This window comes from Hippichthys cyanospilos, chromosome 9 (assembly GCF_059441005.1).
Source record: "Hippichthys cyanospilos isolate Australia breed blue-spotted pipefish chromosome 9, RoL_Hcya_1.0, whole genome shotgun sequence".
Lineage (NCBI taxonomy): Eukaryota > Metazoa > Chordata > Actinopteri > Syngnathiformes > Syngnathidae > Hippichthys > Hippichthys cyanospilos.
In genome coordinates this window covers 4,776,092-4,804,002 of record NC_142377.1, presented here as the reverse complement: position 1 = coordinate 4,804,002, position 27,911 = coordinate 4,776,092, and the positions used below count along the sequence as shown (strand labels likewise).

Sequence of the window (27,911 nt, the reverse complement as noted above, 5' to 3'; positions counted from 1 at the left end):
CACAAATTGGGATATTTTCTTTGTTTTTGTTTTTTTTCAAATTCTGCAACTCTCTCCTGCTGGGTTGTGTGATGCTCATCTGTTCCTCACCGCTCTCCATTTTTCAAGGGCGGTCCATCGCATAAAGTGAAATCTGTCCCTCCTTTCTTTCTCTGTTCTCTTGTCTGCAGCTGTCTTGCCGGATTGCATGGGATTTGGAGGTACAAAAACACGCTCGGGGGGGAAATTCCATCACTTTATGGAAATGGTCGCTCCCGTGGAGCATTCATCCGGGGATTTGGGCGACACGCTTAGCTGATCATGCTGTCATTCCAATCTGGCTGAAAATCGCTCGCCGCTGAAACCTTTTTAGGACGTGCTGCCTTTTGTGGAGCATGTGTGTGTTTTGCACATGTCATTGTTGAAATTGTTGCATATCATAGCTATTGTCCTCATTGAAGGAGAGACCGCACAGGAAAGCCACCTTAGCTACATGATATGGACAAGAGGCTTAGGACAGCTAAAGCATTGCATCATAGGTGAGCATTTTAACAATCCCAGGTGTTTCAAAGGACTGTATATGAAAGATTTTTTTCAATGTACCGTTTCAACATACAGGCAGCAAGGTGAGCCAGCGTTCATCATGTCTGCCTCACAACTCTGAGGGTCTGGTTCAAAAAACAACTGTGTGTTGTTTACTTGACTTCTCTCCAGATTCGCCTTTTTCCGACAAGGTAAAAATACACCATTGTCATTGGGGGGTTTTCTGTGTATGTGCACATTCGGGCTAATCCCCAATTGTTCTTTTTGCATTTTTATAAAAAATGGGCGCAAATTTCCTAATGGAAAACAATGATTTACATGTCCAGCCTCACACGTTGTGCAATGCTTTTCATGAGGCAACAAAAGTCATTCAAACATATTTGCAAATACATTTGGATGCACATGTAGGCGGAATGCTAAAAGCAATAGTTTGGCAGCAGGGTATTGACTTGCGGATGTGCATATGTTACAGCGTTAGGGGGGTTCGGGGGGGGGGGGGTGCAACAGAATAATAAAACCATAACATTTTCAAATAAACAATGTTTAAGGTACTTGATTTTTGAAAATATTTTTAAAACTTAAGCCAAATGGTAAAAAAATAGCATGTATACTATAAAAACTGTAGCATTTTGGATACGAGTAAGATTGAATTAATTTAAATATGTTCAAATGTACTTGCAAATATGTTTGTATTTGTAAAACTGTACATTTGAGTTTGCCTGTCAAAAGTATTTACTCCTGATTGGCAGCCCCACAATTCCATACATATAAATGTGTGCTGAAATATATTATCAGGGAAGGCGGGACTCACACACACAAACAAGTTTGTGCACACACAGGGAGAAAGAGGGCATGAAAAACTCAGAGTGAAGGAATCAGTGTATTTGAAGCTAAGGTTAAAGACGCCAAAGTTACATAAAGGTGAGGGACATTATGAATTGAATTATTTCCAAGCTGCAATGATACAGTAGCTGAGAGGATCAAAACATTTTTAATTCGCATGTCTAATGTTCATGCAGCAAGCCGCAACACAAAAAAACTCCTTATAAAACACAATCATCCCAACCAATTTCTTCAACTGGAAACATAAAACACTGTGGAACACGCCAGAGAGCTTGCAATTATAAAGCAGAAGTGTTACTGGCTTGACAGGGGAAGCGATGCAGCCATTTAACACAGGTGAGAAACCAGCATTTTGAAGAAATGCTCCAGATCTTTAATAGGGAGTGTGAATTGCTTTAAAAATAAATAAATAAATAAAAAATACACATTTCCCAAACAGCCGTGATCAGAAGAGAGCATGCTGAAAGAGATTTAAATCTTTTCACACCAAAGGTCAATCAAACCTGAAGTGATTGGGTCAATTTAACAAAAGAATGGACTGATGGAGAAGAAAGTGGAACCACGGTACAGACAGACTGCAAATTGACCAGCAAAAAAAAAAAAAATTAAAATGCCCTCCACTGCATATACATCAAAATTTGCTAAGTCCTGGCAAAATGCTCAATGGCTGGTGAACAAAATGTTCTTACAATAGTTAATAAATACTTGGTTGTGGTATATAAGCAAGTTATACATAAATTCTGAATAGCTGTTCTGAAAGTTCTGAAAATAATTTAAAATCTGTAGATTGTCTGACCATCCATCCATCCAGTCATCCATTTTCTAGAGCCGCTTCTCCTCACAAGGGTTGCAGGCTTGCTGGTGCCTATCCCAGCTGACTTCGGGTGATAGACACAGGTCACTTTGAACTGGATGCCAGCCAGTTGCACAGCACAATAAAAACAATCATTCGCGCACACCCAATCACACCTCAGGACAATTTAGAGTGTCTGATATGTGTGTCCATGCCTGTTTTTGGGGTGTGGGAGGAAGTCGGGGTGCCCGACGAGAACCCACACAGGCTCGCGGAGGACATGCAAACTCCTGACAGGAAGGCCAGAACCAGGTAGATTTGAACTCGGGTCCTTTAACTGTGAAGCAGATGCGCTAACCAATGTGTCACTGAGCCCTTGTCTGAACATTTTGCAAAGAACATATTTTTGAACAAATACCACCTTGCTTAAATGTTTCTTTGGGGTTTTAAGGGGTTTTGTTTTATTGCTTTTATGAAATGGAATAAAATCAGAATTGTTCAAAATGACTGAAAAAAACGATTTTATTTTTTGGCCACTTCTCCCAGGCCGCATATATGTACATTTACCACACTCTTCACATACATTGTCGCGGTTGCTTTTGATTTATTTGTGTGTTCAACAGAAAACAGATTAATCAATGTCGTGTTGCTATTTGGCCTCTCAGAAATGTGCAAAAAAAAAAGATCTTTTGGCAAATATGTGTTGCATGCCTCCGCATACTTTAATGCCTATTCCAAGGCGTGAAAAGCATCTGACATCAACCGGAGGACCAAGCCAGCCATAAGCCTTAATAAGATCAAAGTAATGCTAAGTGGATCTTCAAGCTTTATTACCACATTTTCATACGACAATGTGTCTGCCGGAGCAGAAAATTATTGGGTCGCTTTAAAAGCAATGGAAGTCACAAGAGAATAAACAGTGTTTCATTCGGGTCCTCACACTGGCACAATTAAGCTGCCACTGACTGACGGAGCAGATAAGACACGTGAAGCTCATCTACTCTGACTGATGGCGGCACCAGCACCGCAAAGCAACTCGTCAATGCAATTCCTCCATTAATTTCAACATTTAATAACTTTAATTAAATACCAAACTTCAACCGCACAGTGTTGCTTCTGGCCTGCTGTCAAGATGACAACATAGCATTAACACGTGAACTGCCGCCATGATTGTAAGATGCCAAGGGCAATGTGTACCCAAAAGAATCACTAACTTAGCCACAACTGCATTTTTGTAGCATATTATGCTATTTTTAATACAAGGCTCTAAATTTCGCTGAAGTTCGGTCGTACTGAATTTAAAATGAAAATACATTTGCATTTAATCACCACCGCTTAAGTGATACAAAAAGAAAAAAAGAAGAAATTCAGCAGTTACATTCCGCTCATGTGTAGCGAGGTCAGCTTAAAATTGGCAAGCCCCGCTTTAAAGGCGCAAATCCATCAGATGAATCCTACAATATAAACAACTACAGTATTTCTCCTTGCACTAGTTGAGTATTTGTTTCCTTATTCTCAACCCCCATATTCAAAACATTTGTCATTGAATAACATAATTAAAATATGAAATAAGTAAGCTAATGTCATTTACAAGGCTAAAAATGATTATATATACCTCTAATTTGATATAATATCCATCCGTTTTAGGGTCTTTGCACTTTCAAATGCACTTTCGTCAAGTGCCGCCTTATTGCCTCTTTGGTGTCAACGAGCCTGGATGATCGAATATGAGACTTTGACTTATTATGAAAAGGAAAAGGCAGCTTGACTTGTCCATTCAAGACAAAAATTTGAGAGCAGTGGTTTGACACGTGGATGTCAGCAAGTGGGGGGAGAAAAACAGCAAAGAGCAATCGATTCACGCCCTGATCTTGCCACACTGGTCACTTGAATAAAGAAGGCTTGAGCAAACCATTTCTGGAGATCACCATTTCAAACAAATTGGATGGGTCCATGGATGACCACCCATGGAAGAGTAACGAGGGTAAAAGGACGAGCAGGAAGGAGAGGACGTCCCGGATTTAAATGGGAGAAGCTATTTGACGTGTCAGATCGTGATGATAGTGCTTTTCAACAAATTCATATTCAGCTGGGTCAAAAAATAAAAACATTACAACTTCAAGTCATTTTATTGTGGCAACATTGGTTTTAGCATTGCCTCGCACTGGTATTGCCCCCTCCCCCCACCATAACCGCAACAGTATGTCTAGAAGTGCCGTAATTTCCTCATTTTAATAACACAAAACATGTGTTTTAATTGGACAGCTATGATATGTCTAACCACTAAAGTCAGTAGTAGAATTATACTCGCATTTTTGTAAAATTCACCCAAATTGAAGTCAAAAAGAGGGGTCAACTCATACACAAGGCTGACTTGTACACGGAGAAATACGATGTATTAACAGTGGTCCCCAATCACCAATCTGCCAACTGGTTCTCTGTGGGCCATTTTTTAAAATTTTATTTTCTTTTCTTTTTTTGTTGTTCTCGTTTGTTTCAAACATACGTATGTCAAGCTTGATTGAACAAGTTTAGCTGTTAAATCAGGATACCTTGCTATTGTCCCTATGGACTGAGATACTTGCTTCAACAAAGTAAACAATCCCTTTCAGTCAGTGCAGTCTATAAATGTAATATTATTTAAGTATTATCACCTTTTTAATCAATAAAGAATCAACTGTTCAGTCTAGTGAAGCAGCAAAGAGTTCAATACTAACTAAAGGCAATATTGCTGAGTGAATAATTCAAGTGTTACTAATTACAGTCATATACAGGTAACTCCTGATGGTGTGTGTGTGTGTGTGTGTGTGTGCGTGTGTGTGCGTGTGTGCGTGTCTGTGTATGTGTGTGTGGGGGGTGATTAATATTGAAGCCCAAGCAAATAATTACAGCTAACAACTGGGTTTGAGACAGTAAAATATGCAAAGAGAAACAGCGTGTGGCAGGTTTCGAGCGCACGACACCGGCGGCAGATGTGATTAATGACAGTGTCACCTGCAAAAGAAAGCCAGCTTCTGTTTGCATGTCGCCGCACTGACACAAGTTGGGCTTACACCAAACACCACAAGTATGAATACAAACTGTCAAAACACTGTTTATTTAGTTTTTAAATCTGTGTATTATTTCAAAATTGCTCCGGTCATTTTTATTGTGCATTGTGCCAAGTGATCATCATACTGTAACTTATTAGGAATGATCAAAATAAGCGCATGAATATGCAATGGAGTTTTGCTTTGCTGTGTGGTATATTTCTATTCTGCAAAGTAATAATGAATAACTGATGAGAGAACTGATGGCATTAATCATGAGGCTAGCACATTGCAAAAAATGTGTGCCTGTGCGCACCATTGATCACTTTTTATTGTGCACCTTCCCTCCCCACTTACATATATATCTCGATATTTAGTGGTTATATCTCTTTGTTAATGCACGAGCAAGGTGTTTTTCCAGGCTTATGCTATACCTCTCACTAGGGAAAGGACAGAAGACTACATTTTTCCCTCCTCATCCCCTGTGTTTTTCCTTTCTTGTCTAAGGTCTCGGAGTCCGCACAGCAGGTGCATGCCAACAAACCTGGCTATTCTTTTTTCCCCAATTAGTTATTGTTTTTGTGTGTCTCTTGGACGGTTCAAGCCTGTTTAACTGAATATTGTGCCCTTGTACTTGTGCAGGTGTAATGACAATAAAGCTGTTTTATCCAATTCTAGTTTTCTTTATTTTTAATGTGCAAGGTGATCATTCATAAGGGCTAATTATATTATTGCACGATGATCTTTTTGACAAATTTATTTTCCCTAAAAAGTTGTTTTAATTGAGAACAGGACAATGTTGTTGTGCATGCTAATTACATATCAACTTTCATAATTTGTGTAAAGGGTGCTTTGTTTATCTACGTTTGTGTTTTTCTTTATCGTTTCATAAATCTCCTACCATGCCTATTCATTACAACCTCTGTGGATGCCATTTTTAGCAGCTCTGATGACAGTTTATGGTGAGCAGGTGTTTAAAACACACAACATCACTCTGTCTCTGCAGCATACTCAGCAACTCCATAACACACGCATAGATCCAGGCACACATACGCGCACACGCACAAACACACACACACACACATACGTGTTTATAGGGTATAAATTGACAAGTGTCACAAACCGGCTCGATGGTGGTTTAAGTTGACACACCTTTTAAAAGGGCCTAGAACGATAGAAGTAAGGTCAAATCACTACCAAAAAATTGAGAAAATTTTAGAACACTTTAGCTCTTAGAAAAGAGGTTCAGAACCTGAGATCACAAGACCTGACTAGATGGTGGTTTCGGATGACACTTGAATTGTGGTATGCATGGACAAAACCAGGATTATGATGACTTTAAATGGACAACGAGGGCACACCCTCACCACCCAAAATTAACATAAACACACCAACCAGACACCAATGACGACACTTGAATTGTGGTATACATGGACACAACAAGAATATGTTGACTTTAAATGGACAACGAGGGCACACCCCCAACACCTAAAATTAACATAAAAACACTAACCAGACACCTCTATACAATAAGTGCACAGAAGCAAACGTGAGTATTGGCTGTAGATGAGTGATGATTTCAACCTTGTAAGTGCTCATTCACAACTAATTAATAGACACAAGACAGTAAAGAGTATCAACAATGTTGAGACCTTAAAACGGCAATGTTGTCATAACTACAATTTACCAAATTAAGAAGCAACTGCATGAAGGGTGTAGACAATTGTCTTTATTAACAATGGTTCATTTAACCCAGGCTCTTTCAATGAAAAGACCAAGTAGCCTGCCATTATGAAATTAACAGCATTATATAAAATTATAACGATTCCTGATTATCAAACTGTAAACAATGTCTGTCAAAAATACTGAATCAGACATTCTCAGTTAACAATAACAAGAGACCCAACGGAGTCTATCAAGATCAAGAAAAAAAAATCCACTAACTCAAATCACTTTTGGTTATGTGTGAGTTTTATAGTGGAGCTGTTTATTAATATTTAAACAAATGCAAAACTATTGTGGAACTCCAAACTTAAACATGGAAATGTGGATAGCATCTGAACAACTTTAATCCAAGTGCAATAATGTAAACTAAAGAGTTGATACACCTATTTAGCATTTTCTTAGCATTTTTTAGCATTTCCTGTCCAATTAATACATTTAAAAACACATTTTCCAACAGTTTTTTGGGGGATTCTCTATGTGACGTTCCCAAGATGAGCCGGGATTTGTCGCTATGTGAGCCTTGAGTATAGGTGATGAAATTTTCAGTTGAGTAGTAAAATATATTTGTAAAAGTATTAAGAGTACATGAAATTGATTGATTGATTATCGAAAAAAAAAAAAACTTTTTATTGCTGAAAATGGCTATGGGTTTACAGCTTTTTCTGAGCCTGCTGCCTCTTGATTGTGATGATTCGGTTCCTTACAAAGTCTCTTATATTTTGTACCGTACGTTGTGACAACGCAGAGTCTTCTGCCTCCTTGCACTGCCTGCATTCAACTTTAGAGGCAAGTTTTCCTTTCCTAATGTGGCCTCCAAAATGTCGCATCACTGCAGCGATTTCTGGTTTGGTCCACATTCTCTTTGGCTGTCTTCTAGCGTCATAATCTTGACCAGCATCATCTTTTCCTGAGAGATATGCATGGTCAAAAACAGAACAAAAGTTATACACAAGTACTTGAACAATCAGAAGTAAGTCTGACTAATGTGTGAAAATTAAAAAGGCTGCAAAACAAATACGTGAAACCGCTGCTCTTCACAGTTTTTGGTAAGGGACTAATGCAGGCTTTCAAATGGCTGCAGGTTGGAAAAGAGGACTAAAGTTCTCTTTACAATGCCCGATTGCTCCATTCTGAGTCTCTGTCACAACAGCATATGGGACGTTGAAAAGCCCGGCTCTCAAGCACGCCTACAAGACACGTCGTGATTGGCTCCAGGCGTGATCATGGGAGTTGGGGTATATTACAACTCCTGCCCTGTCCTCCTTCTATCGACCAATGAGGGCAGCAGTCACGAATCATGTATCTTGGAGGCGTGCTTGAGAGCCGTGCTTCCCAAAGGAGAACCCATGGGAAGAGGGTTTTAACATTCAAAGACCTTAAATTTTGCCTTACCGCTAGATGTAGGGACTGTGTCTTCTCCTGTAGACATCACATGTGATTGTGTATCTAATAAAAAAAACAAAAATTACTTGTGAAAAATGCCTTGTCAAGAAGACTATTCTTGTCCCATCTAATGAAAGAAAAAAAAAATCAAGAAAACTGAGAACACACCCTTGAATCCAGACTCCTGTTCATGTTTCAGGATCGTACAGACTGATGCTGGATCCAGGTCTTCGCCATGTTCAGGCAATGGTTGTTTGATCCCTTTGGTGATGCCCTTAGGCTCACTGTCATTATCTTCAGTCTCACTAAATGACAAGCTTTCTAGACAAAAAAACGTTGTCATAATGAAAGAACAGTGAGCCATCAGACCCTTAACTGAAGAAACTGGTCTGTATTAGTACAGAATGATCTTAGCTCACATGACCAATGAACCATTGACACAAGCGCGAAAGGATGTATGTGTATGTATGCGTGTGTGGTGAGGGTGGGGGGCTTCTAAAGAAAACATTAGCTTACCTTCGATTTCAATTTCATCCAGAGATTTTCCTTGTAGCCCGGAAAGATCACCTTTCTCTATGGAAAGTAGCAGTTTGGATATCTTTGCCAATTGTGTGGTTGGGACTGGCAACCTGTAGAAATCCCGATGGACCCGAATATCATGTCCCAGAAAATCTGCAACCTGGTCGAGTTCATTTTTTTTCAAATTCAGGATTTGTGATAGTGTGGCGACATGTTTTCGAAGGTGAGTTGACCTGAGGAACTCTGGCTGTTTTGCTCCACACAAGCTTGCATAAACACGCAAGCAATCATGTCCCCTGTAGTGGGTCAGGGTTTTAGGCCTTCCAAATAAAAAAACATTGTCATGCGGGACACTGCATTCCTTCCTTTTGCTACTCAGCAGTGATAGAGCTTCAACCGTAGACGGCGCAAGAAGAACCACAACCTTTCTCTCTCTTTTCCCAACAATTTCTACTCTGGTGAAATAGTTGCACAACCTCTGCTCCAGCTTAGACAGGCCCATGGCTACATCTTTATGCAGCTGTGTTCTGTCCCTCTCGTCAAAACTTTTGACGAGCATTTTTGAGACTTCTCCAGCGCGTCTACGATTGAATACAATAATTTGTGCTAAAGTAACTTTAGCAAGCTCAGCGTAGTTCTTTGGTGTTGCTTGCTCCTTCAAGTTAGTAACTGCACTGTGTGCCGTCTTCTGGAGGTACTGGTGAAGTACCTGGACATCCTCTGTGAAAGGCAGTGTTGTTGGTTTATTATACTTGGCACTGCTCAGGGTGTGCAGAGCTTTGTGGGAAACCAGCTCACACCACTGAGATCTGTACAGTTTCATGAAAGTTTCTGTTGACTTCACCAATGTGTCATCTTCTGCCATTAGGGCACGAGAATGAATGTGGTCGCAAATTTTCTTGAGCGATTGTCCCAATTTCAAAGCTAGGCTGGGTGTTTCATAGGAGAGGCTTTCGTCATTAAACCCAGCAACTTTCTTCACAGCTTGAATAACTGTCAGGAAGTTTGAGGGCTTTATGGCTTCTTCCATGCTGTTGATAGAGAAGTCAGCACGCAGACAAATCAGCAGTCGTCCCACTTCCCGGAGCTTTTGACGAATGTATTCATGCTTTGTTGAGTCTTGTCCATGTTTGCTGTACAAGGACTGGGCCAACTGAACAATGGATAGGTCATTTCGCACAGCCAGGCCAATATCATCCGTGTTCATTCGAGTCAGAATCTTCCAAATTCCACTTGAGAAGTGTTGGCTGAATACAGTCTGTTGGGCTGTAGCCAAACACAGAACTCTGGCTCGTCCTTCTTGTTTATCCAAATTCTCACTTTCTGGCCTAAAAGGACATCTTCGGACATGTCTCCACAGTTCTTTGCGTACAAATAATCCCTGACAGTGCATACAGTGCAAGAATTTTTGAGTCACAGCCGGAGATTTAGGCCTCCTTTTTACTTTTAATTGTCCTTTTTCACCTCTGAGGATCCCAGTGTTATGTTGAAAATTGCCCCGGTTTCGCATTTTAAGAAATAGCGCTTTGCGTTCCTGTGAGTGTTCAGGGAGATAAAATGCATATGAAACTTCAGGGTGAGACATGTGTACTTTCAGGTGGCGAGTCAGTCTACTTTGTGGTTTACCACATACAAAACAGTAGTTTCTGTTGCTCAACTCAAGAGGTGGAGTTTGTTTATCTGTATTTGTCACATGCCTATTTGATGAGTCTTCATTAGAAACCTCTGAATCTGGTGTTTCACTGGGAGAGACTTCTACGGGCTTGGCAGGAGGGGGCAAACATTTTGTCATGCTGGCTTCGTTTGTTACATATGTGTCTAATCTGTTGGATGAACTACTACTGGGCAATGATGGTATTCTTTCCAAAATCATGCTTGAATCTGAATCAGATTCTGAATCTGGGACATATTCACTTTGGCTGTTCTCATCGGAGTCTAATATTCTATCCCCATCGTTCTTCCGTCTGTAGCAGGATAGATGCCAGACTCTTGAACAAACTGTAACAGAGTTTGAAAATGTTAGGCCAATATACAGTCAGAGTTGCAACACAATTTTACAATCAATTATATAGTTACACCATGAGGACCATAGTCAGAAACAAGGGTGCTGTGGATATTTGGTTACAAGGCTGTTTGGTTTCTGACTATAATGGCTCACTGTGGACATTTTGGAAAAAGCAATGCGTTCAATTTACTTTACCTTTGCATTTGTATCCAGTCCATGTCAAAGAAGATATAGGTCCCAAGCATATAACACACTTGTCAAAGGCAGACAGTATTATTGTCTCAAGAAGATGTTCACAACATTCCTGAGGACAAAAGAAAAAATCTCTGTAGAGCATGTTGGCAGAACATTTCAAAACCATATGGGATTGCACACTAAAAAAAAAAGTACAACAAAGATGCATAGATCAAATGTGGCTGCAATTACAAAGTATTACCCAAGTTTTTGTGTGCACCAAAATACTGCTGTTGACATGATAAATTGTAAAACAGGACAATTAACGGCTCTCATACCGCCTCAACACCGCGCCCTTACCACCCATCCATTCATTTTCAAGCGCTTCATTCTACAGTACGGTTGGGTTGTGAGGGTACCAGCTTGAGCAGGGAAGCCCAGATTTTCCTCTCCCTGGTCATTTCGTCAAGCTCCCCTGGGAGGATCCCTAGGCGTTCTCAGGCCAGCCCAAACACATAATCTCTCTGACATGTCCTGGGTCATCCCAGGCCCTTTTCCCATGCACGGAACACTTTACCAGGGAGGCGTCCACCTCAACTAGCTACTCTCAATGCCGAGGAGCAACGGCTTGACACTGAGACCCTCCAGTATGACAATGCTTCTCACCCTATCTCTTAGGGTAAGATCATCATGTGAAGGAAACTCAATTCAGTCACTTGTGTCCGGGATCTCATTCTTTCACCCATGACACATAGATGAGGGCAGGAATGTAGATCGACTGGTTAATGGAGAGCTTGGTCCTTTCCCTCCTACCAACACTTTCAAAAATTATCCCAAGATACTTAAACTCCGACACTTGGGGCAGGACGTTATCTACTCCCGACTGGGAAAGTGTACTCCACCTTTTTTCCAACAAAGACCATGATTCTGATCATCATCGACCCAAGACTTCACACTCGTCCCTCTCTGGGCCGTCACTTTATCGTGGTGGAGGGGTTTGCACGCCCCAATGATCCGAGGAGCTAAGTTGTCTGGGGCTTAATGCCCCTAGAAAGGTCACCCAGGGCAAACAAGTCCTAAGTAAGGAACCAGACTAAGCATGAACCATTTTCCTATAATGAAGGATAAAATACATGGAGTCGAGGTGCCCACATTCAGACGCCGGTCACTGTGGCCCCCCTCCGAAGCAAAGCCTGAAGGTGGGGCTAGCTGGCGAGTACCTGGTAGCCAAGCCCACACCCATGGGGCTCAGCCGGGTTCAGCCCATGGGGCTCAGCCAGGTTCAGCCCATGGGGCTCAGCACCTGTGGGATGGGCCGTAGGTCGGGTGGAGTGTGAGCTGGGCGGCGGCCAAAGACAGGAAACTTGGCGCTCCAACTCCAGCTGCAGAAGCTAGCTCTTGGGACATGGAATGTCACCTCTATGGCAGTGGGGATGGGGTGCTGCTGACCTCAACTTGGGACGCCGTGAACCAGTGGACAGAATACTCTGAAGACATCATAAAACCCATCGACACGCCTTCTTCTGAGTAAGCAGAGTCCGGAAGCTCTGAGGCGGGCTTCTGGGGCTGAAGTCACCATCGTGGTCAAAAAAACTCCTTGGTGGCAAGGCCTTGGGGGTGGATGAGATCCGCCCGGCATTTCTAAAGGCTCTGGATGTAGTAGAGCTGTCCTGGCAGACACGCTTCTGCAACATCGCATAGTCATCCGGGACAACACCTCTGGATTAGTAGATTGGGGTGGTGGTTCCGCTTTTTAATAAGGGGGACTGGAGGGTGTGTTCCACCTATAGAGGAATCACACTCCTCAGCCTCCTCGGTAAATTCTATTCAGGGGTCGAATCTCGATTTCAGGAGGAGCAGGGTGGTTTTTGTCCTGGCCGTGGAAAAGTGGACCAAATCTACACCCTCGGCAGGATCCTCAATAGTACAAGTAATTTCGCTCATCCAGTCTACAAGTGTGTTGTAGACTTGCAGAAGGTGTTGAATCGTGTCCCTTGGGAAATTCTGTGGGAGTCGCTTTGGAAGTACGGTGTACCCAAAGCCTTGATACTGCCAATTTTGTCCCTTTAACACCACATTTCTGGCAGTTAGTTGAATCCGTTTCCAGTGGTGGTTGGACTCCGCCAAGGCTGCCCATTTTCACCATTTCTTTTCATTACCTTTATTCACAGAATCTGTAGGCGCAGCCAAAGCATTGAGGAGGGGTCTGGTTTCAGAGTTTCATTTCTGCTATTTGCGGATGATGTGGTGTTGTTGGCTTTTTCAGACCGTGACCTCCAAATCTCATTGGAGCAGTTCGCAGCTGAGTGTGAAGCAGAAGGATGAAGATCAGCATCTCCAAATTAGAGATCATGGTCCTCAGTCGGAAAAGGGTGGTGTGCCCTCTCGGGGTCAGAGATGAGGTCCTGCCCCAAGTGGAGGAGTTCAAGTATCTTGGGGTCTTCATGAGTGAGGGTAAAATGGAATGGAAGATCGACAGGCGGATCGATTCAACATCTGCTGTGTTCCAAACCCTGGTAAAGAGAGAGCTGAACCAAAAAGGCAAAGCAATCTACGTTCCTGCCCTCACAAGCTGTCTTTTATGACCAAAAGAACGAGATCTCAGAGACACGCAGCCGAAATGAGATTCCTCTGCAAGCTGTCTGGGCTCTCCCCTAGAGCCAGGGTGAGTAGCTCGGTCATCCGGGAAGGACCCAGTGTCGAGCTGCTGCTCCTCTCCGTTGAGAGGAGCCAGTAGAGGTGTAGTAGTTCGGGCATCTTGTTATCATGCCTCCCAGACATCTCCCTGGTGAGGTGTTACGGACATGTCCAACCAGGAGGAGACCCCAGGGACGACCCAGGACACGCTGGAGGGACTATGCCTCTTTCTTGGTGCGGGAACACATGGGGATTCCCCTAAAGGAGCTGGACGAAATGGCCGGAGAGAGGGAAGTCCGGGCTTCAATGCTGAGGGTGCTGCCCCCGCAATCTGAACCACGATAAGCTGAAGATGATGGATGGATAGGTTTCATATTCAAATCGCTCTGTAAGTTGGAGGTCCTTGCCTGAAGACCCCAACAACACCACATCATCACTAGTAGCAGAGAACAGAGAAGCAATACTGAGACCCCCATTACTTCTGATGCAACGATAAATTCTGTCCATAAAGGTAATGAACGGACTCCGTGACAAAGGGCAGCCTTGGCAGTGTCCACCTCTCACTGGAAACGAATTCAACTTCCCGTCGGAAATACAGACTAAACTCTGACATGGATGGTACAGGGCCCGAACAGTCCGTATCAGAGGGCTAGGTACCCCCCCTCCTGAAACAGCCCCCACAGAATTCAATGAGAGACACTGTCTAAGGCCTTCACTCCTTCTCAAAGTCCAAAAAGCACACACAGACTGGTTGGGCGAACTCCCATAAATGCTTGAGGATCCTGCGAAGGGTGTAGTGCTGGTCCATTGTGCCTCAGCCGGGACAAAAACCACACTGCTCTTCCTGAATCTGAGGTTCCACTTCCTGACGCACCCTTCTTTCCAGCACCCCCAATATATCTTATAGAGAAGGCTTAAGAGTGTGATCTCTCTATAATTGGAACACACCCTCTGGTCCCGCTTCTTAAAAAGGGGAATCATCGCACCGGTCAACCGATCTAGAAGCGCTGTCCCCGATGTCCGAGTGATGTTGCAGAGGCGTGTCGACCAGGACAGCACCACAACATCCAGAGCCTTTAAGAACTCCAGGCAGTTCTCATCCACCCCTGGGGGCCTTCCACCAAGGACTTTTTTTTTTGACCACCTTGGCACTTCAGCCACAGAGATGGGAGAGCCCAAGTGCTTCCAGACTCTGCTTCCTCTGAGGAAGACATGTCGGAGGAATTGAGGAGGTCTTCGAAGTATTCTGCCCACAGGTCAGCAGCGCGCTATATCCTTTGTAAATAATATTTATGGTGCACTGCTTACCCCTCCTGAGACGCCAGATAGTGGACCAGAATTTTCTCAAAGTAATCAGGATCTCATTTTCCATGGCCTCACCGAACTTCTCTCATACCCCGGTTTTTGCCTCGTCAAATACCCAAGCTGCACTCCGCTTGGCCAGTCAGTATTTGTCAGCTGCCTCTGGATTCCTACAAGCCAAAAAGACCCAATAGAACTCCTTCTTCAGCTTGAAGGCATTCCTTACCCTTGTCAACCAAAGGTTACAGGGATTTACATCACGACAGGCGCCTACTACCTTACGAAACTTCAATCAGGCGCCTCGATAATGGAGACGCGGAACATGGTCCCCCTCCCCCAAAACGTGGGACAAATTCTTCCAGAGTTGGGAGTTGAAACGCCTTCTGAGGTGGGACTCTACCAGATATTCCCAGCAGACCCGCACAATATGTTTGGGTCTGTCAGGTCTGACCGGCATCTCCCCCGTTTACCACCGGGTATGTCAGACCGGGACGAGCCCCCGGGGATTACCCAGGGCACGCTGGAGAGAATATGTTTCTCGGCTGGCCTAGGAATGCCTGGAGATAGCCATGGAGGAGCTGGACGATGTGGAAGTCTAGGCTTCCCTGCTGAGGATGCGGCCCCTGGTACCAGACCCCAGATAAGCGGAAGATAATGGACGGACAGATGGATGAATTCAATTTACCAACTGAATTTACCTGTTCAATGCCTTCAAACTCTGAGCTTAGGGATGGCAGCGCTACATCAGGCTGCTGTAAAGAGAAATGAAGAAAAAATTAACCTCAGATGACCAAACCGTTGTAGGCACAACACATTACATCACAGTGGGGATTCTTAGTGATACAGGATCAAGAATCATTGCGTTTTACTTGGTCATTTCACAAACAATCGTCTAACAACTACTGATAGAGTGTCCGTTTCTTCTGATCCATGTATAGTGTTAGGTTGAATTCGTATTCCTGTTTGTACTGTCATTTAATACATTTATAAAGCAACTGAAAGTAAGAGCATACTGCTGACAGGAGAAAAAGGGACAGTCTGTTTATATACAAGTAGTATTACTTCCCCACAATACTATCCTAAAGAGCATATATATTTTTAAATGATTACATTGATAGTAACATTTGAATTCCTGCACACAATTGTATTTGACAATGCCATATTAATGATTCATTATCAAGCCTACAAAATGTCATTACTCCACCATTATCAAATTACATAAATGAAACATTATTTATGTAATTAATATTCCCTCAGTTCCCTCCTTAGCGTAATATTGTCTCAGTTGTTTTCAATTGGAAATGACCCAATAGTTTTCTTGACACTGCGCATTTAACATAAGAAAATCTGCTGCACTATTGAAAATGTGTAGCAGGTTAGGGTTTTGAAAATCTCAAAGACAACCACACATGACATGATGTGTTGGTATACGATGTGAAACTAATGTAAACTACTCTGGCTAGCCTACTTTGCGGTAGGTTAGCCATAGCAATAATTATATTAATTAGTAAGTAAGGAATCTGTTGAAACCTTCCCATTTGTTCATGGTGAATTTGAATGTTTTGAGAAATTTGGCTACATTTGCAAGCAAATTAGTGTTCTAAGAATAATGTTCTCATATACACTTTTATAGTGATTTATTGGCATACGGCCAAAAGAGCATTTTAATTTTGCTTAGAATTAAAAACTCACCGAATCATTAATTCTCTTAACCAGATTCAAAATCATTTGCTTCCCTCCCTCAAGCAGTTTTTTATTGGCCTTATCAAATGCTTCCTCACGCTGAGCATGATGCTTCCGTAGGTTTTGAAGTCGGCGACTTGCTCTTAACTGTCAAAACACATGACACAAATCGGTCGTGTCGAAGAACAATCGTACGATTTTATTGTACGAAAAGGGGCAGTATGTTTTAGCAGGGATTAACGTGTGTATAAGAGCAATGTAGAAGACTTAATAAACTAACACAGTTTGATAGCGTGAACTTATTGAAGACTGTCAGATAGGTGATAATATGTGACTGCGAGACTTGTAGATAAAGCCAGGTGAAATGTCACTTTAAACCATAATCCTGCAAGCACACACACATAGACATGGAGGTGAGTTTGACTCCTAAACCTCCACACTGAATAGTTTCGGTGGGAATGTCTGCATATGCCTGTGTCAGTGTAAACCATATACGAAGATGAACACACACACACACACACAGCCGTTGGTGTGACTTAAAAATGTAATAATGACTGTATAATACACTACAAATCCAGTGGATCTGGCTCAAGTCTATTAATATTAATAAGCCTCTAAATAGTTTTAGTACTGGTGACTTGACACAGAACTTAGAAAATACTGTAGTTGTTGAACTCAACCGGAAGTTGGATTCTTAATGATGCTTATTGGCGCTGAGATGATTTACCTTTTCAGAATTGGTCAGTGGCTGCAGTACTGGACCAAGTTCAGTCTTGCTCGAGGTCATTAAGTCCCTTCTCTCCATCGTACACTGAAATACAGGGTCAAAACACACAGATATGCACAGGAACAATCAAACTCCATGGAATTGTTTAATTACAAATTGAATAAAGTTGCAAGAATATGCCTGAAAGGTAAACTTTTGACAGTTTTTCACTCCCAGTGATGCTGTTAAATTTATATTCAACAAAATGTGTGTACCGGTTCAAAGTCTTCAACATTTGAGGGCTGGGGAGACATCTCCACATCAGGATGCTGTAAATAGACAGGAAAGAAAATTCAAACTTTGATGCTCATACCTTCAGAGGCACAACGCATTACATCACAGGGAGGTGATTTTGAGTGATACAGGATCAAGAATCATTGAGTTTTACCTGGTCATTTCACAAACAATAATGCACCAAGTACTGATAGAGTGTCAGTTTGTTCTGATCTATGGAGACTGTTAAATTGAATTTGTATTCTGTTCATTCTGTCATTTAATGCAATTCTAAAGCAATTGAAAGTAAGCGCATACTGATGACATTGTAGGAAATGAGACAGTATGTTTTAGCAGGGATTAACGTGTGTATAAGAGCAATGTAGAAGACTTAATAAACTAACACAGTTTGATAGCGTGAACTTATTGAAGACTATCAGATAGGAGATAATATGTGACTGTGAGACTTGTAGATAAAGTGAGGTGAAATGTCACTTTAAACCATAATCCTACAAGCACACACACGGAGATGAGTTTGACTCCTAAATCTCTAGACTGAATAGTTTGGGTGGGAATGTCAGCATATGCCTGTGTCAGTGTAAGCCATATTCTAAGATGAACATACACACACGGACGTTGGTGAGACTTAAAAATGTAATAATGACTGCATAATACACTATAAATCCAGTGGATCTGGCTCGAGTCTATTAATATTAATAAGCCTCTAAATAGTTTTAGTACTGGTGACTTGACACAGAATGTAGAAAATACTGAAGTTGTTGAACTAACCGGGAAGTTGGATTCTTAATGATGCTTATTGGGGCTGAGATGATTTACCTTTTCAGAATTGGTCTGTGGCTGTAGTACTGCATGAGGTTCAGTCTTGCTCAAGGTCATAAAGTCCCTTCTCTCCATCGCACACTGAAATACAGGAAGATACAGGGTCAAAACACACAGGAATGCACAAGAACAATCAGATTCCAGGGAATTGTTTGATTACAAATTGAATAAAGTTGCAAGAATATGCCTGAAAGGTACACTTTTGGCAGTTCTTCACTCCCAGCGACGCCGTTAATTTTATATTAACAAAATGGATGTACCGGTTCAAAGTCTTCAACATTTGAGGGCTGGGGAGACATCTCCACATCAGGATGCTGTAAATAGAAAGGAAAGAAAACTCAAACTTCGATGACCATACCTTCAGAGGCACAATGCATTACATCACAGGGGTGATTTTGACTGATACAGGATCAAGAATCATTGAGTTTTACTTGGTCATTTCACAAACAATAGTGCACCAAGTACTGATAGTGTCAGTTTATTCTGATCCACGGAGACTGTTAAATTGAATTTAAATTCTGTTCATTCTGTCATGTAATGCAATTCTAAAGCAAATGAAACTAAGCGCATACTGATGCCATTGTAGAAAAAGGGACAGTATGTTTTAGCAGGGATTAACACGTGTATATGAGAGCAATGTAGAAGTTATTAAACTAACACAGTTTGATAGCGTGAACTTATTGAAGACTATCAGAAAGGTGATAAAATGTGACTGTGAGACTTGTAGATAAAGCGAGGTGAAACGTCACTTTAAACCATAATCCTACAAGCACACACACATACACACGGAGGTGAGTTTGACTCCTAAACCTCTACACTGAATAGTTTTGGTGGGAATGTCAGCATATGCCTGTGTCAGTGTAAGCCATATTCTAAGATGAACACACACACACGGACGTTGATGAGACTTAATAATGTAATAATGACTGCATAATACACTATAAATCCAGTGGATCTGGCTCAAGTCTATTAATATTAATAAGCCTCTAAATAGTTTTAGTACTGGTGACTTGACACAGAACCTAGAAAATACTGAAGTTGTTGAACTAACTGGGAAGTTGGATTCTTAATGATGCTTATTGGTGCTGAGATGATTTACCTTTTCAGAATTGGTCTGCAGCTGTAGTACTGGATGAGGTTCAGTCTTGTTCGAGGTCATTAAGTCCCTTCTCTCCATCGCACACTGAAATACAAGAAAATACAGGGTCAAAACACACAGATATGCACAGGAACAATCAGACTCCAGGGAATTGTTTGATTACAAATTGAATAAAGTTGCAAGAATATGCCTGAAAGGTAAACTTTTGACAGTTTTTCACTCCCAGTGATGCCGCTAAATTTATATTCAACAAAATGGATGTAACGGTTCAAAGTCTTCAACATTTGAGGGCTGGAGAGACATTTCCACATCAGGATGCTGTAAATAGAAAGGAAAGAAAACTCAAACTTCGATGACCCTACCTTCAGAGGCACATCGTATGACATCACAGGGGTGATTTTGAGTGATACAAGATCAAGAATCATTGAGTTTTACTTAGTCATTTCACAAACAGTAGTGCACAGAGTACTGATAGAGTGTCAGTTTATCCTGATCTCCGGAGACTGTTAAATTGAATTTGTATTCTGTTCATTCTGTCATTTAATGCAATTCTTAAGCAATTGAAAGTAAGCGCATACTGATGACATTGTACGAAAAGGGACAGTATGTTTTAGCGGGGAGTAATGTGTGTATAAGGGCAATGTAGAAGTTAATAAACAAACACAGTTTGATAGCATGAACTTATTGAAGACTATCTGATAGGTGATAATATGTGACTGTGAGACTTGTAGATAAAGTGAGGTGAAATGTCACTTTAAACCATATGCCTACAAGCTCACACACATACATACGGAGGTGAGTTTGACTCCTAAACCTCCATACTGAATTGTTTCGGTGGGAATGTCTGCATATGCCTGTGTCAGTGTAAGCCATATACGAAGATGAACACACACACACACACAGCCGTTGGTGTGACTTAAAAATGTAATAATGACTGTATAATACACTACAAATCCAGTGGATCTGGCTCAAGTCTATTAATATTAATAAGCCTCTAAATAGTTTTAGTACTGGTGACTTGACACAGAACTTAGAATATACTGTAGTTGTTGAACTCAACCGGAAGTTGGATTCTTAATGATGCTTATTGGCGCTGAGATGATTTACCTTTTCAGAATTGGTCAGTGGCTGCAGTACTGGACCAGGTTCAGTCTTGCTCAAAGTCATTATGTTGCTTCTCTCCATCACACACTGAAATACACGAAAATACAGGGTCAAAACACACAGATATGCACAGGAACACACAGGAACAGTCAGATTCCAGGGAATTGTTTGATTACAAATTGAATAAAGTTGCAGGGATATGCCTGAAAGGTAAACCTTTGCCAGTTTTTCACTCCAGTGATGGTGTTAAATTTATATTATGTTATTATTATGTTTATATTTTGATGTTATATATCATATGTATACAGATGTACCTGTTCAAAGTCTTCAAGGTTTGAGGGCTGGAGAGACATCTCCATATCAGGATACTGTAAACAGAAAGGAAAGAAAACTTAAACTTCGATGACCATAGATCGTGTTAGGCTGAATTTTTATGACTGTTATGTTATTTAATACAATTCTAAAGCAATTGAAAGTAAGTGCATACTGATGACAAAGGAGAAAAAGGGACAGTCATTTTTGGCGGGGATTAACATGTGTATACGAGAGCAATGTGAGTTGTTAATAAACAAAGTTCGATAAAGTGAAGTTATTGAAGACTAACAGATAGGTGATTATATGTGACTGTGAGACTTGTAGATAGAGCGAGGTGAAATGTCAATTTAAATCATATTCCTACAGTATGTGAACACACACATACACATGTAGTTTTACTCCTCAACCTCTACACTAAATAAATTTGGTGCGAATGGCAGCATATGCCAGTGTCAGTGTAAGCCATATTCTAAACTGGAAACACACACACACACACACACATACATATACATATACATATATATACATATATATATATACATATATATATATATATATATATATATATATATATAATATATATATATATATATATATATGGACGTTGGTGTGACTTAAGAATGCAATAATGACTAAAAAAAACACTGTAAATCGCACTCTTGTCTATTAATATTAATAAGCCTCGAAATAGTTTTAGTACTGGTGATTCGACAAAGAACATGGAAAATACTGTAGTTGCTGAACTCCATCGGAAGTTGGATTCTAGATGATACTTAGTGGTGCTAAGGTGATTTACCTTTTCACAACTGGTTAGAGGCTGTTGTATTGAACCAGGTTTAGTCTGGCTCAAGGTCATTAGGTCCCTTTTCTCCATCACACACTGACATACAGAAAAATAAAGGGTCAAAACACACACATACTTAGTGGACTTCTTAATTTCTACTGTTATTTTCGGATGCATGCTAACCTTATACTGTGAACCTTTTCAAGCCAAAAAGTGTATTAGCTGTGAAAAGAATGCATAATTTACCTCCTGAAATGATTTCAGAGCATTTAAGGGGGCTGCAGTTGTATTTTCCCCTGTCATGAATTTGTTTTGGGACTTTTTACATAGGCCAGATTCCTGAGATTGAAACGGCATACAGTCAGCACTGTTTTTTCTGATTGCATTTTTTTTTCTATTAACAATAACCAATCTCATCACATGCTGTTATGATCACCTTGTCTCTCCATGGCCATTCAGAGTCTCCGTAATCATATGTGATCTCCTCTCCTGGGTAAATGTCCTGTGTTGCAAACAAACACAAGTGGGGCTTTCCTTGCACATTTAAAGACTTCATTTTAGCATTTGGGTTGATGTGGTCATCATTGACCAGTCTTCCCAGCGATCCATCCTCTTTTGCTGCATCAACACTTGAAAAAGAACACACATTATTAAAGTATATGCTTGGAAGTGTAGACTATCATGATTTACGATCCTATTAAATAAATTAAAAAAAAATCTGGTTAAACATGGACTTGATAAACACCACCAAGCTCTTCCATTGAAGCGAAACTCAAACATGAAGGCTTTCATGTTGTTATGGTACACCCTCAGTCTTCTCTCACATTCTTGTATGTTGATAAGTTCACCACGGTATTCTAGCAAGAAGTCTCCTTTTTCAAAAGAAGCGCAAGCAAAGACTCCTCGCCCTAGAATTGAAAAAACAACATTAATGATGTAAGGTGAAAGAATCAATTGTCAAATGTCATTGTGAGATTTAGCTTACCTTTGAATGCATTGATGTATTTCACATCCATTCCAAGCTTGTCTTTTCCAGAATCAATGTAAAGTCTTGCTTCATTTTTTGGATCCAGACACCTTCGCCTTGGCATTTTTTTTTTCTGATTTTGAATCAAGAGCTCCTTCATTCAAATAAAGCCAACGAAAAAAAAGGGTTTTAAAGGCACTACACAAAAGGCACTCATTATTCAATGAATTCATCAGTACGTGACAAAATTAAGAGTGAATCTGTCACAATGCAGAATCCCATCAATGTGCAGTATGCATGTCCGCCATTTCTTCCAAATAAGATACAATTATTATGGTAGAGCAACTGTCTGATCCAGGCAGAATGTACTATAACTCCCCAAGTAAAATATGGACTTTTTCCCCCAAAAATGAAGGTCAAAAGTATGGGTGTGTCTTCTCAACAGTAACCTCAAAATTATATATATTTTTTTCGACAGAAATAAAGTTAGATTGATATGTCCGCCACATAAGTAGAATTTTTACGCTCAGATGTGCATTTATATATCAACCGTATTCTTGCTTACATATATCACCGTAACGGGACAAGGATGAGGAAGTCCGTTAGCTCTTGCAGCTAACTAGCTGCAAATAGTTTGTGTAAACAAACGCGGAAAAGTATTCCGTTAATTACCTGGTCCATTCAATTAAATGTACAGGTCTAGGATCGAACGAACGAGGCCAAGCAAGCAAAAACATTTAACACATATAAACCTAGAGAGCCACCTGTTACAGCCCCCTTTGCATATAAACTAATGCACAAAACGTCCCGTGTTATCAATCATAAAAACGTCTTTAAAAAAAAAAAGGCTTAACAGGCCCTCTCATGAAAAAATAACCTCGTGAAACCTAAGCTGACCGTACTCACGTATAACTAGAAGTATTTACAGTGATTATTTATTGAATACTTACCTAAAAGGCCAGTCCAATGTCCCTTTCGCGGCAAATTGAAGTCTTTCCCGGGAAATTTGGTGCTAGGCCACGCCAACTTCTACGTCACGTCTCCGCCTCCAGCGTGTGTGTTTTTTGTGTGTGTGTATGAAAGTGCAATAATAAAAAACGACCAGCAGGGTGTCATACACACACACAGAAGTCATGCAAGGTGTAATACATTGACAGCTCCAAAAATCATATTTATAAGTTATTTAGAAAATAAATACAGCATAATTATTGTCCCAGCTGAGTAGTAGGCTCACATTTTCCTCTTTTTTTTCAAAAAAACGTTCTTTTATGCCCTAAAAAATTAAAATATAAGTCTTGAATTAGACTGACACTTGGTTTGTCAATTTATTCACAAGTGTCCACTTTTCCCAGGTGAAAAGTCTGGTATTTTGGCGGTCTATACCATATATACAAACGCACATGCACGCACACACACGGACACACACACACACACACACAGTTTGTTTCAGAAGTGGTGGAACAAAGTCTTTGCCCGACCCAAATCCAGCGCAGACACAAATGCAATAATAACACCATTTGCATAAAGTGTGCGACTCGCAGTGTCGAAGCCGTCGTTTCAAGTCTTAAATAGGTCAGTTTTAAACTTGTGAGCGCCAGTCAAAATAAGATTGGGAATAAAGTAGATGATGGAAAACAAGAAAGTTGAAAAGCTCCTTTTTTCTGCTTCTCCAAGGTGGGAATTATTGTCTGCTTTGTGAGCTTTCAACAAGCCTACCGTACCAGTTGTATACTTATTAAGTGTCTCAACTCTATTCTGCATTAAAATGACACCTAAAAATATGAAATTATTCTCTACATCTCATTGAACTGAGTTGAGTTCAATCTGACTGTAGCACTTACTGTATGTCACAAGTAGCGTATCCCTGGATGGAGGCACATTTTGCAAACAAGCGCAGGGCGTCAGACCTACGAGATGGAGGGCTATACCACTAGGGTGTGGTCATAACTGACTTGTCATATCCTATCAATGTCCCTTTACATACAGGAAGGATGCTAGTTGCGCACGAATCTTGTCAAAGTGCAAACACCTCTTCACTGCGACTTGTGACAACCCACATTGCACCCTCCAGAGTTGTGTTGCCCAGTGGGATGATTTAAGAAATATTACATAAAGTGCAGTCAAGAGGTTAAAGCAATTGCAGAATCATATAAGATTGTAATTAATTGATCGATCGGTAACTAAACTTTTTATTTAAATTCTAAGAAAAACCCTCAATTATTGTTTTTTAAAATTTAGATACATTGTTTTTATTGTAGCAGATAAATAAGAGCTATACGTCAGGTTCACCTGTTAGACATTTGTAAGAAACTATACACAAAGAAGGAGAAAAGGCAAAAAAGGAAAACAAGCATTCCTTTCTAACTCATGCATTAGGAGAACGGAGACGGACTGCTCGAGTACATTTCACTGCACTCTAAAGCAGCCTCTCCAAACTCTCTTTATTTGATTCAGAAGTCTCTAATTACATCACTGCTTCTCAAATAGTAGGGTGGGCCTCCCTAGGAAAAAGCTTTGTTTTTGTCATGTGAAGTGTAATTGCAATACAATAAGAATTGTCATCTTTTTTTTCAGGCACTTTGATGCACTTGGTTATGTTTTTCCATTTTAGACTAAGCAGTAACCTGTGTAAATGCTGTCAAAAAAATAACAGCTATTGAAAGTTGATTTATATTGCTTTTTTTCTTATGTTAATGTAAAAAAAAAAAAAAGGGATACAGGCTTAGGGGCGCGAAAAGTTTACTCTTTCCTTGGGTAGTCTTGGCATAAGATAATTGAGAAACGCTGAATTAAATGATGGTTCCGAGAGAGAAAAAACCATGGCCGGAACCTGGTGCACGTCTGTGTGTGTATGAGTATTACATGTGTGGCAAAGCATTCCGAGTGTCAAGACATTCTGCAATATATTTTGTAGATAGCAAGTGAGGTGATATCTGTTTGCGGTTAAGCTTGAGCAGGCTGGTCAGGGCTGTCCTTCCCACAGCCAAGTTCGAGACAGCAACCTTCTCATAGCGAACATTCTTTCAGTGCAAGAAGTGGATCCATCCTCACAGCAAATCATTTCTTTATTGCAAGCAGTTATATTGATTATAGCAAATGTATAATCACTATTTTTACAATTTTTCTGACATTACAACAAAAAAAGTGGATTCAGTCATCTTCTTTAACAGATTTAGTTGTGATCATTCCACCTTCTACTGTATTTAGGATTACTCCTAATTGTTGGATGCAACCTTTAGTTTTGACCATTGGGGGTTTGGTGCTCTTCTCTTTTGGTAATCACCAAATAATTATAACATAATATTATTACAGAATATCGTCCATCCTGTCCATTGAAGATTTGTTCAAACGCAGAGTGTTCTTGAGTTTAGTTTAGCAGAGCGCTTTGCTATGAGTCAGTACAGTGCATTAGCGTCTTTGTTGCTATGGTCACCTAAAGACGACTGCTTTGCATTTATGTGGTAAATAAGAATGCCTTTATCAAAGGAATTGTCCGAGTGTATTTTGTTTTAAGCTAAATTGACTATTCATTGGACCAAAAACGCTCACATGCTCTTCCATTTTCATGCTTTCCTCCTGCTCCTGAACTTGCCATCACAGCCAAAGGAGCCTACCAAGCAGGTTACACCAAAGTGACCTTTGTTTTCCACCCCCAAACAAGCACAAGAAGCCCAAGCCATAAAAACAGATCACCATCATACAGAAAGCATAAAACTAGAGATTATAAATCAGATTAACAGGATTTCAACAGTTTTTAAAAAAAAATCATATTTACTGGGACTGTATTTAATTGATCACAATCTGTTATTTTGACGCCCCTAATGATACAATGATTCTGAGGGTTTGATGTCCGCTGTTCATGTAATAATGAGTGAAGTCAAATGTCACATAAAACCAGCTATCTACTGTCTGCTAGTTTTAGACATGGTCTAATCTGTCACAGCATTGAGATCAACTTTCTGCCACCAAATTGTCAGTCTGCTAGACACATCTCCAAGACACTGCCGCTGCTATACCAGCCTGTCCTGCTTAATGGAAACGGCTCTGCCAAATTGGCAAAGGCGGAACAAGACTCGCGTGTGTGGGTGTGCACACGATGAATGCACCTGCGTGACAAATGTCTTACATTTGGTGATTGCTCACAACTCCGTTTTATTTTAGTTTTTATTTTATTTCAGATTGGTTAAATAGAATTAAAACAGGGCTAAATGTTAGATGCCATTCACAGTTTGAAGATAGAAAAAAATCACAAAGGTAATGTACTTCACAATTCCTACAATGCACTTGCAGTTAAAATGAAATGGAGCAAATCTGTAAAATCATGTGAACTTAATCAAGATTTCATCATTTAATAATGTATGTTTTCATTTCATTTGATTTTATTTAGAATGAGATATCACTGCTCATATTTGAAAATTCAGGGACTTCATGAAAAATACATTACTGAGTGTGTGAAGTGGATGAAAAACAAACTATCTTTTTTGTAACTTTTTTTTAAGGTTTGGAGGACAGCGGAGGGTAGATGAAGGGTGTTGGGACAAATTTCTGTGGATGCGAGTCCACCATTCCAAAGCCTGACCGCACACCTCTGGAAAAAGTGCAAGTTTTTACCACATGCATTATTTACAGCAAAGCAAGGTAGGGTTCCCACGTTCAGCAGAAGCAGCTTTGCATGCATTCATAAATAATAAACGTGTGAGGCACTTGCATAAAGACACTCAGCGTGAGAGTGAACGAGTGAGAGAGAAGAGAAAAAAAGAACGCTGTCCGTGCATGTGAGTCATCCAGGAAGAATGAACATCATGATGACAAAACGCAGACATAAAAAACAACAACAACAAGGGCAAGCAGACAACAAAAGTAACCCAATTTGCATGTGTGGTACACACAAGGCTGAGCATTTGTGATACACGTCAGTGACGTGGAGTCAGGGGAGGCAGGAGAGGTGGCGCCTCACCTGTCAATCTTGAAAAGAAGGAAGGGTTAGTTATGAAATATATATGAATATTTGTCGGCTGATATGTACTTATTAACCCATCTTCAATTTGAATCCAAAATTTAAATGGTTTTTATTCATTAAACGTGACAAAATTTCCATAAGTCCTGTTCAAATAGGAGGAGACGCGCTGTGAGGCTACACATCGCTATGCTGCTCATTAGATGGGACAATCCCTCATAAACTACACGATGCTATCAGTCTTTCGTTAG

General features: G+C 40.6%; 2 protein-coding genes and 1 long non-coding RNA gene across 5 annotated transcripts in view; 1 reads left to right on the top strand and 2 right to left on the bottom strand.

Annotated features, from left to right (window-relative positions):
- The window catches only part of tafa3a (TAFA chemokine like family member 3a), a 156,429-nt gene that overhangs the window by 81,087 nt on the left and 47,431 nt on the right, over positions 1-27,911 (bottom strand). The window lies entirely within an intron of this gene.
- LOC148418586 (uncharacterized) lies at positions 133-27,487 on the top strand. 2 transcript variants are annotated; one of them, XR_015866562.1, is made up of 3 exons: positions 133-518; positions 598-713; positions 27,203-27,487. It is a non-coding gene; the product is annotated as an uncharacterized LOC148418586 (long non-coding RNA). The 2 variants fall into 2 exon arrangements; XR_015866561.1 differs by lacking the exon at positions 27,203-27,487 and adding an exon at positions 5,695-5,813.
- Positions 6,895-24,097, bottom strand: LOC148418587 (uncharacterized). The gene is made up of 18 exons (XM_088424372.1): positions 22,722-24,097; positions 22,482-22,644; positions 22,173-22,365; positions 21,983-22,075; positions 21,749-21,832; positions 20,952-21,005; positions 20,641-20,724; positions 19,534-19,617; positions 18,695-18,748; positions 18,432-18,515; positions 17,597-17,650; positions 17,343-17,426; positions 15,631-15,684; positions 11,015-11,123; positions 8,812-10,812; positions 8,464-8,616; positions 8,305-8,358; positions 6,895-7,819 (listed from the first exon to the last, which is right to left on the bottom strand). The coding sequence occupies exons 1-18, from the start codon at positions 22,861-22,863 to the stop codon at positions 7,563-7,565; spliced, it is 3,801 nt and encodes a 1,266-aa protein (XP_088280498.1). The 5' UTR covers positions 22,864-24,097; the 3' UTR covers positions 6,895-7,562.

Bases quoted from the DNA above. Each gene is read 5' to 3' on its own strand.
- LOC148418587 (XM_088424372.1), bottom strand. From the start codon at position 22,863: ATGAAGGAGCTCTTGATTCAAAATCAGAAAAAAAAAATGCCAAGGCGA. The intron at 22,366-22,481 runs GTGTTTATCAAG...TTCTTTTTCAAG, and splicing joins TTCAATGGAAGAGCTTGGTG to TGTTGATGCAGCAAAAGAGG. The intron at 10,813-11,014 runs GTAAAGTAAATT...ACTCTGTTACAG, and splicing joins GACTGGATACAAATGCAAAG to TTTGTTCAAGAGTCTGGCAT.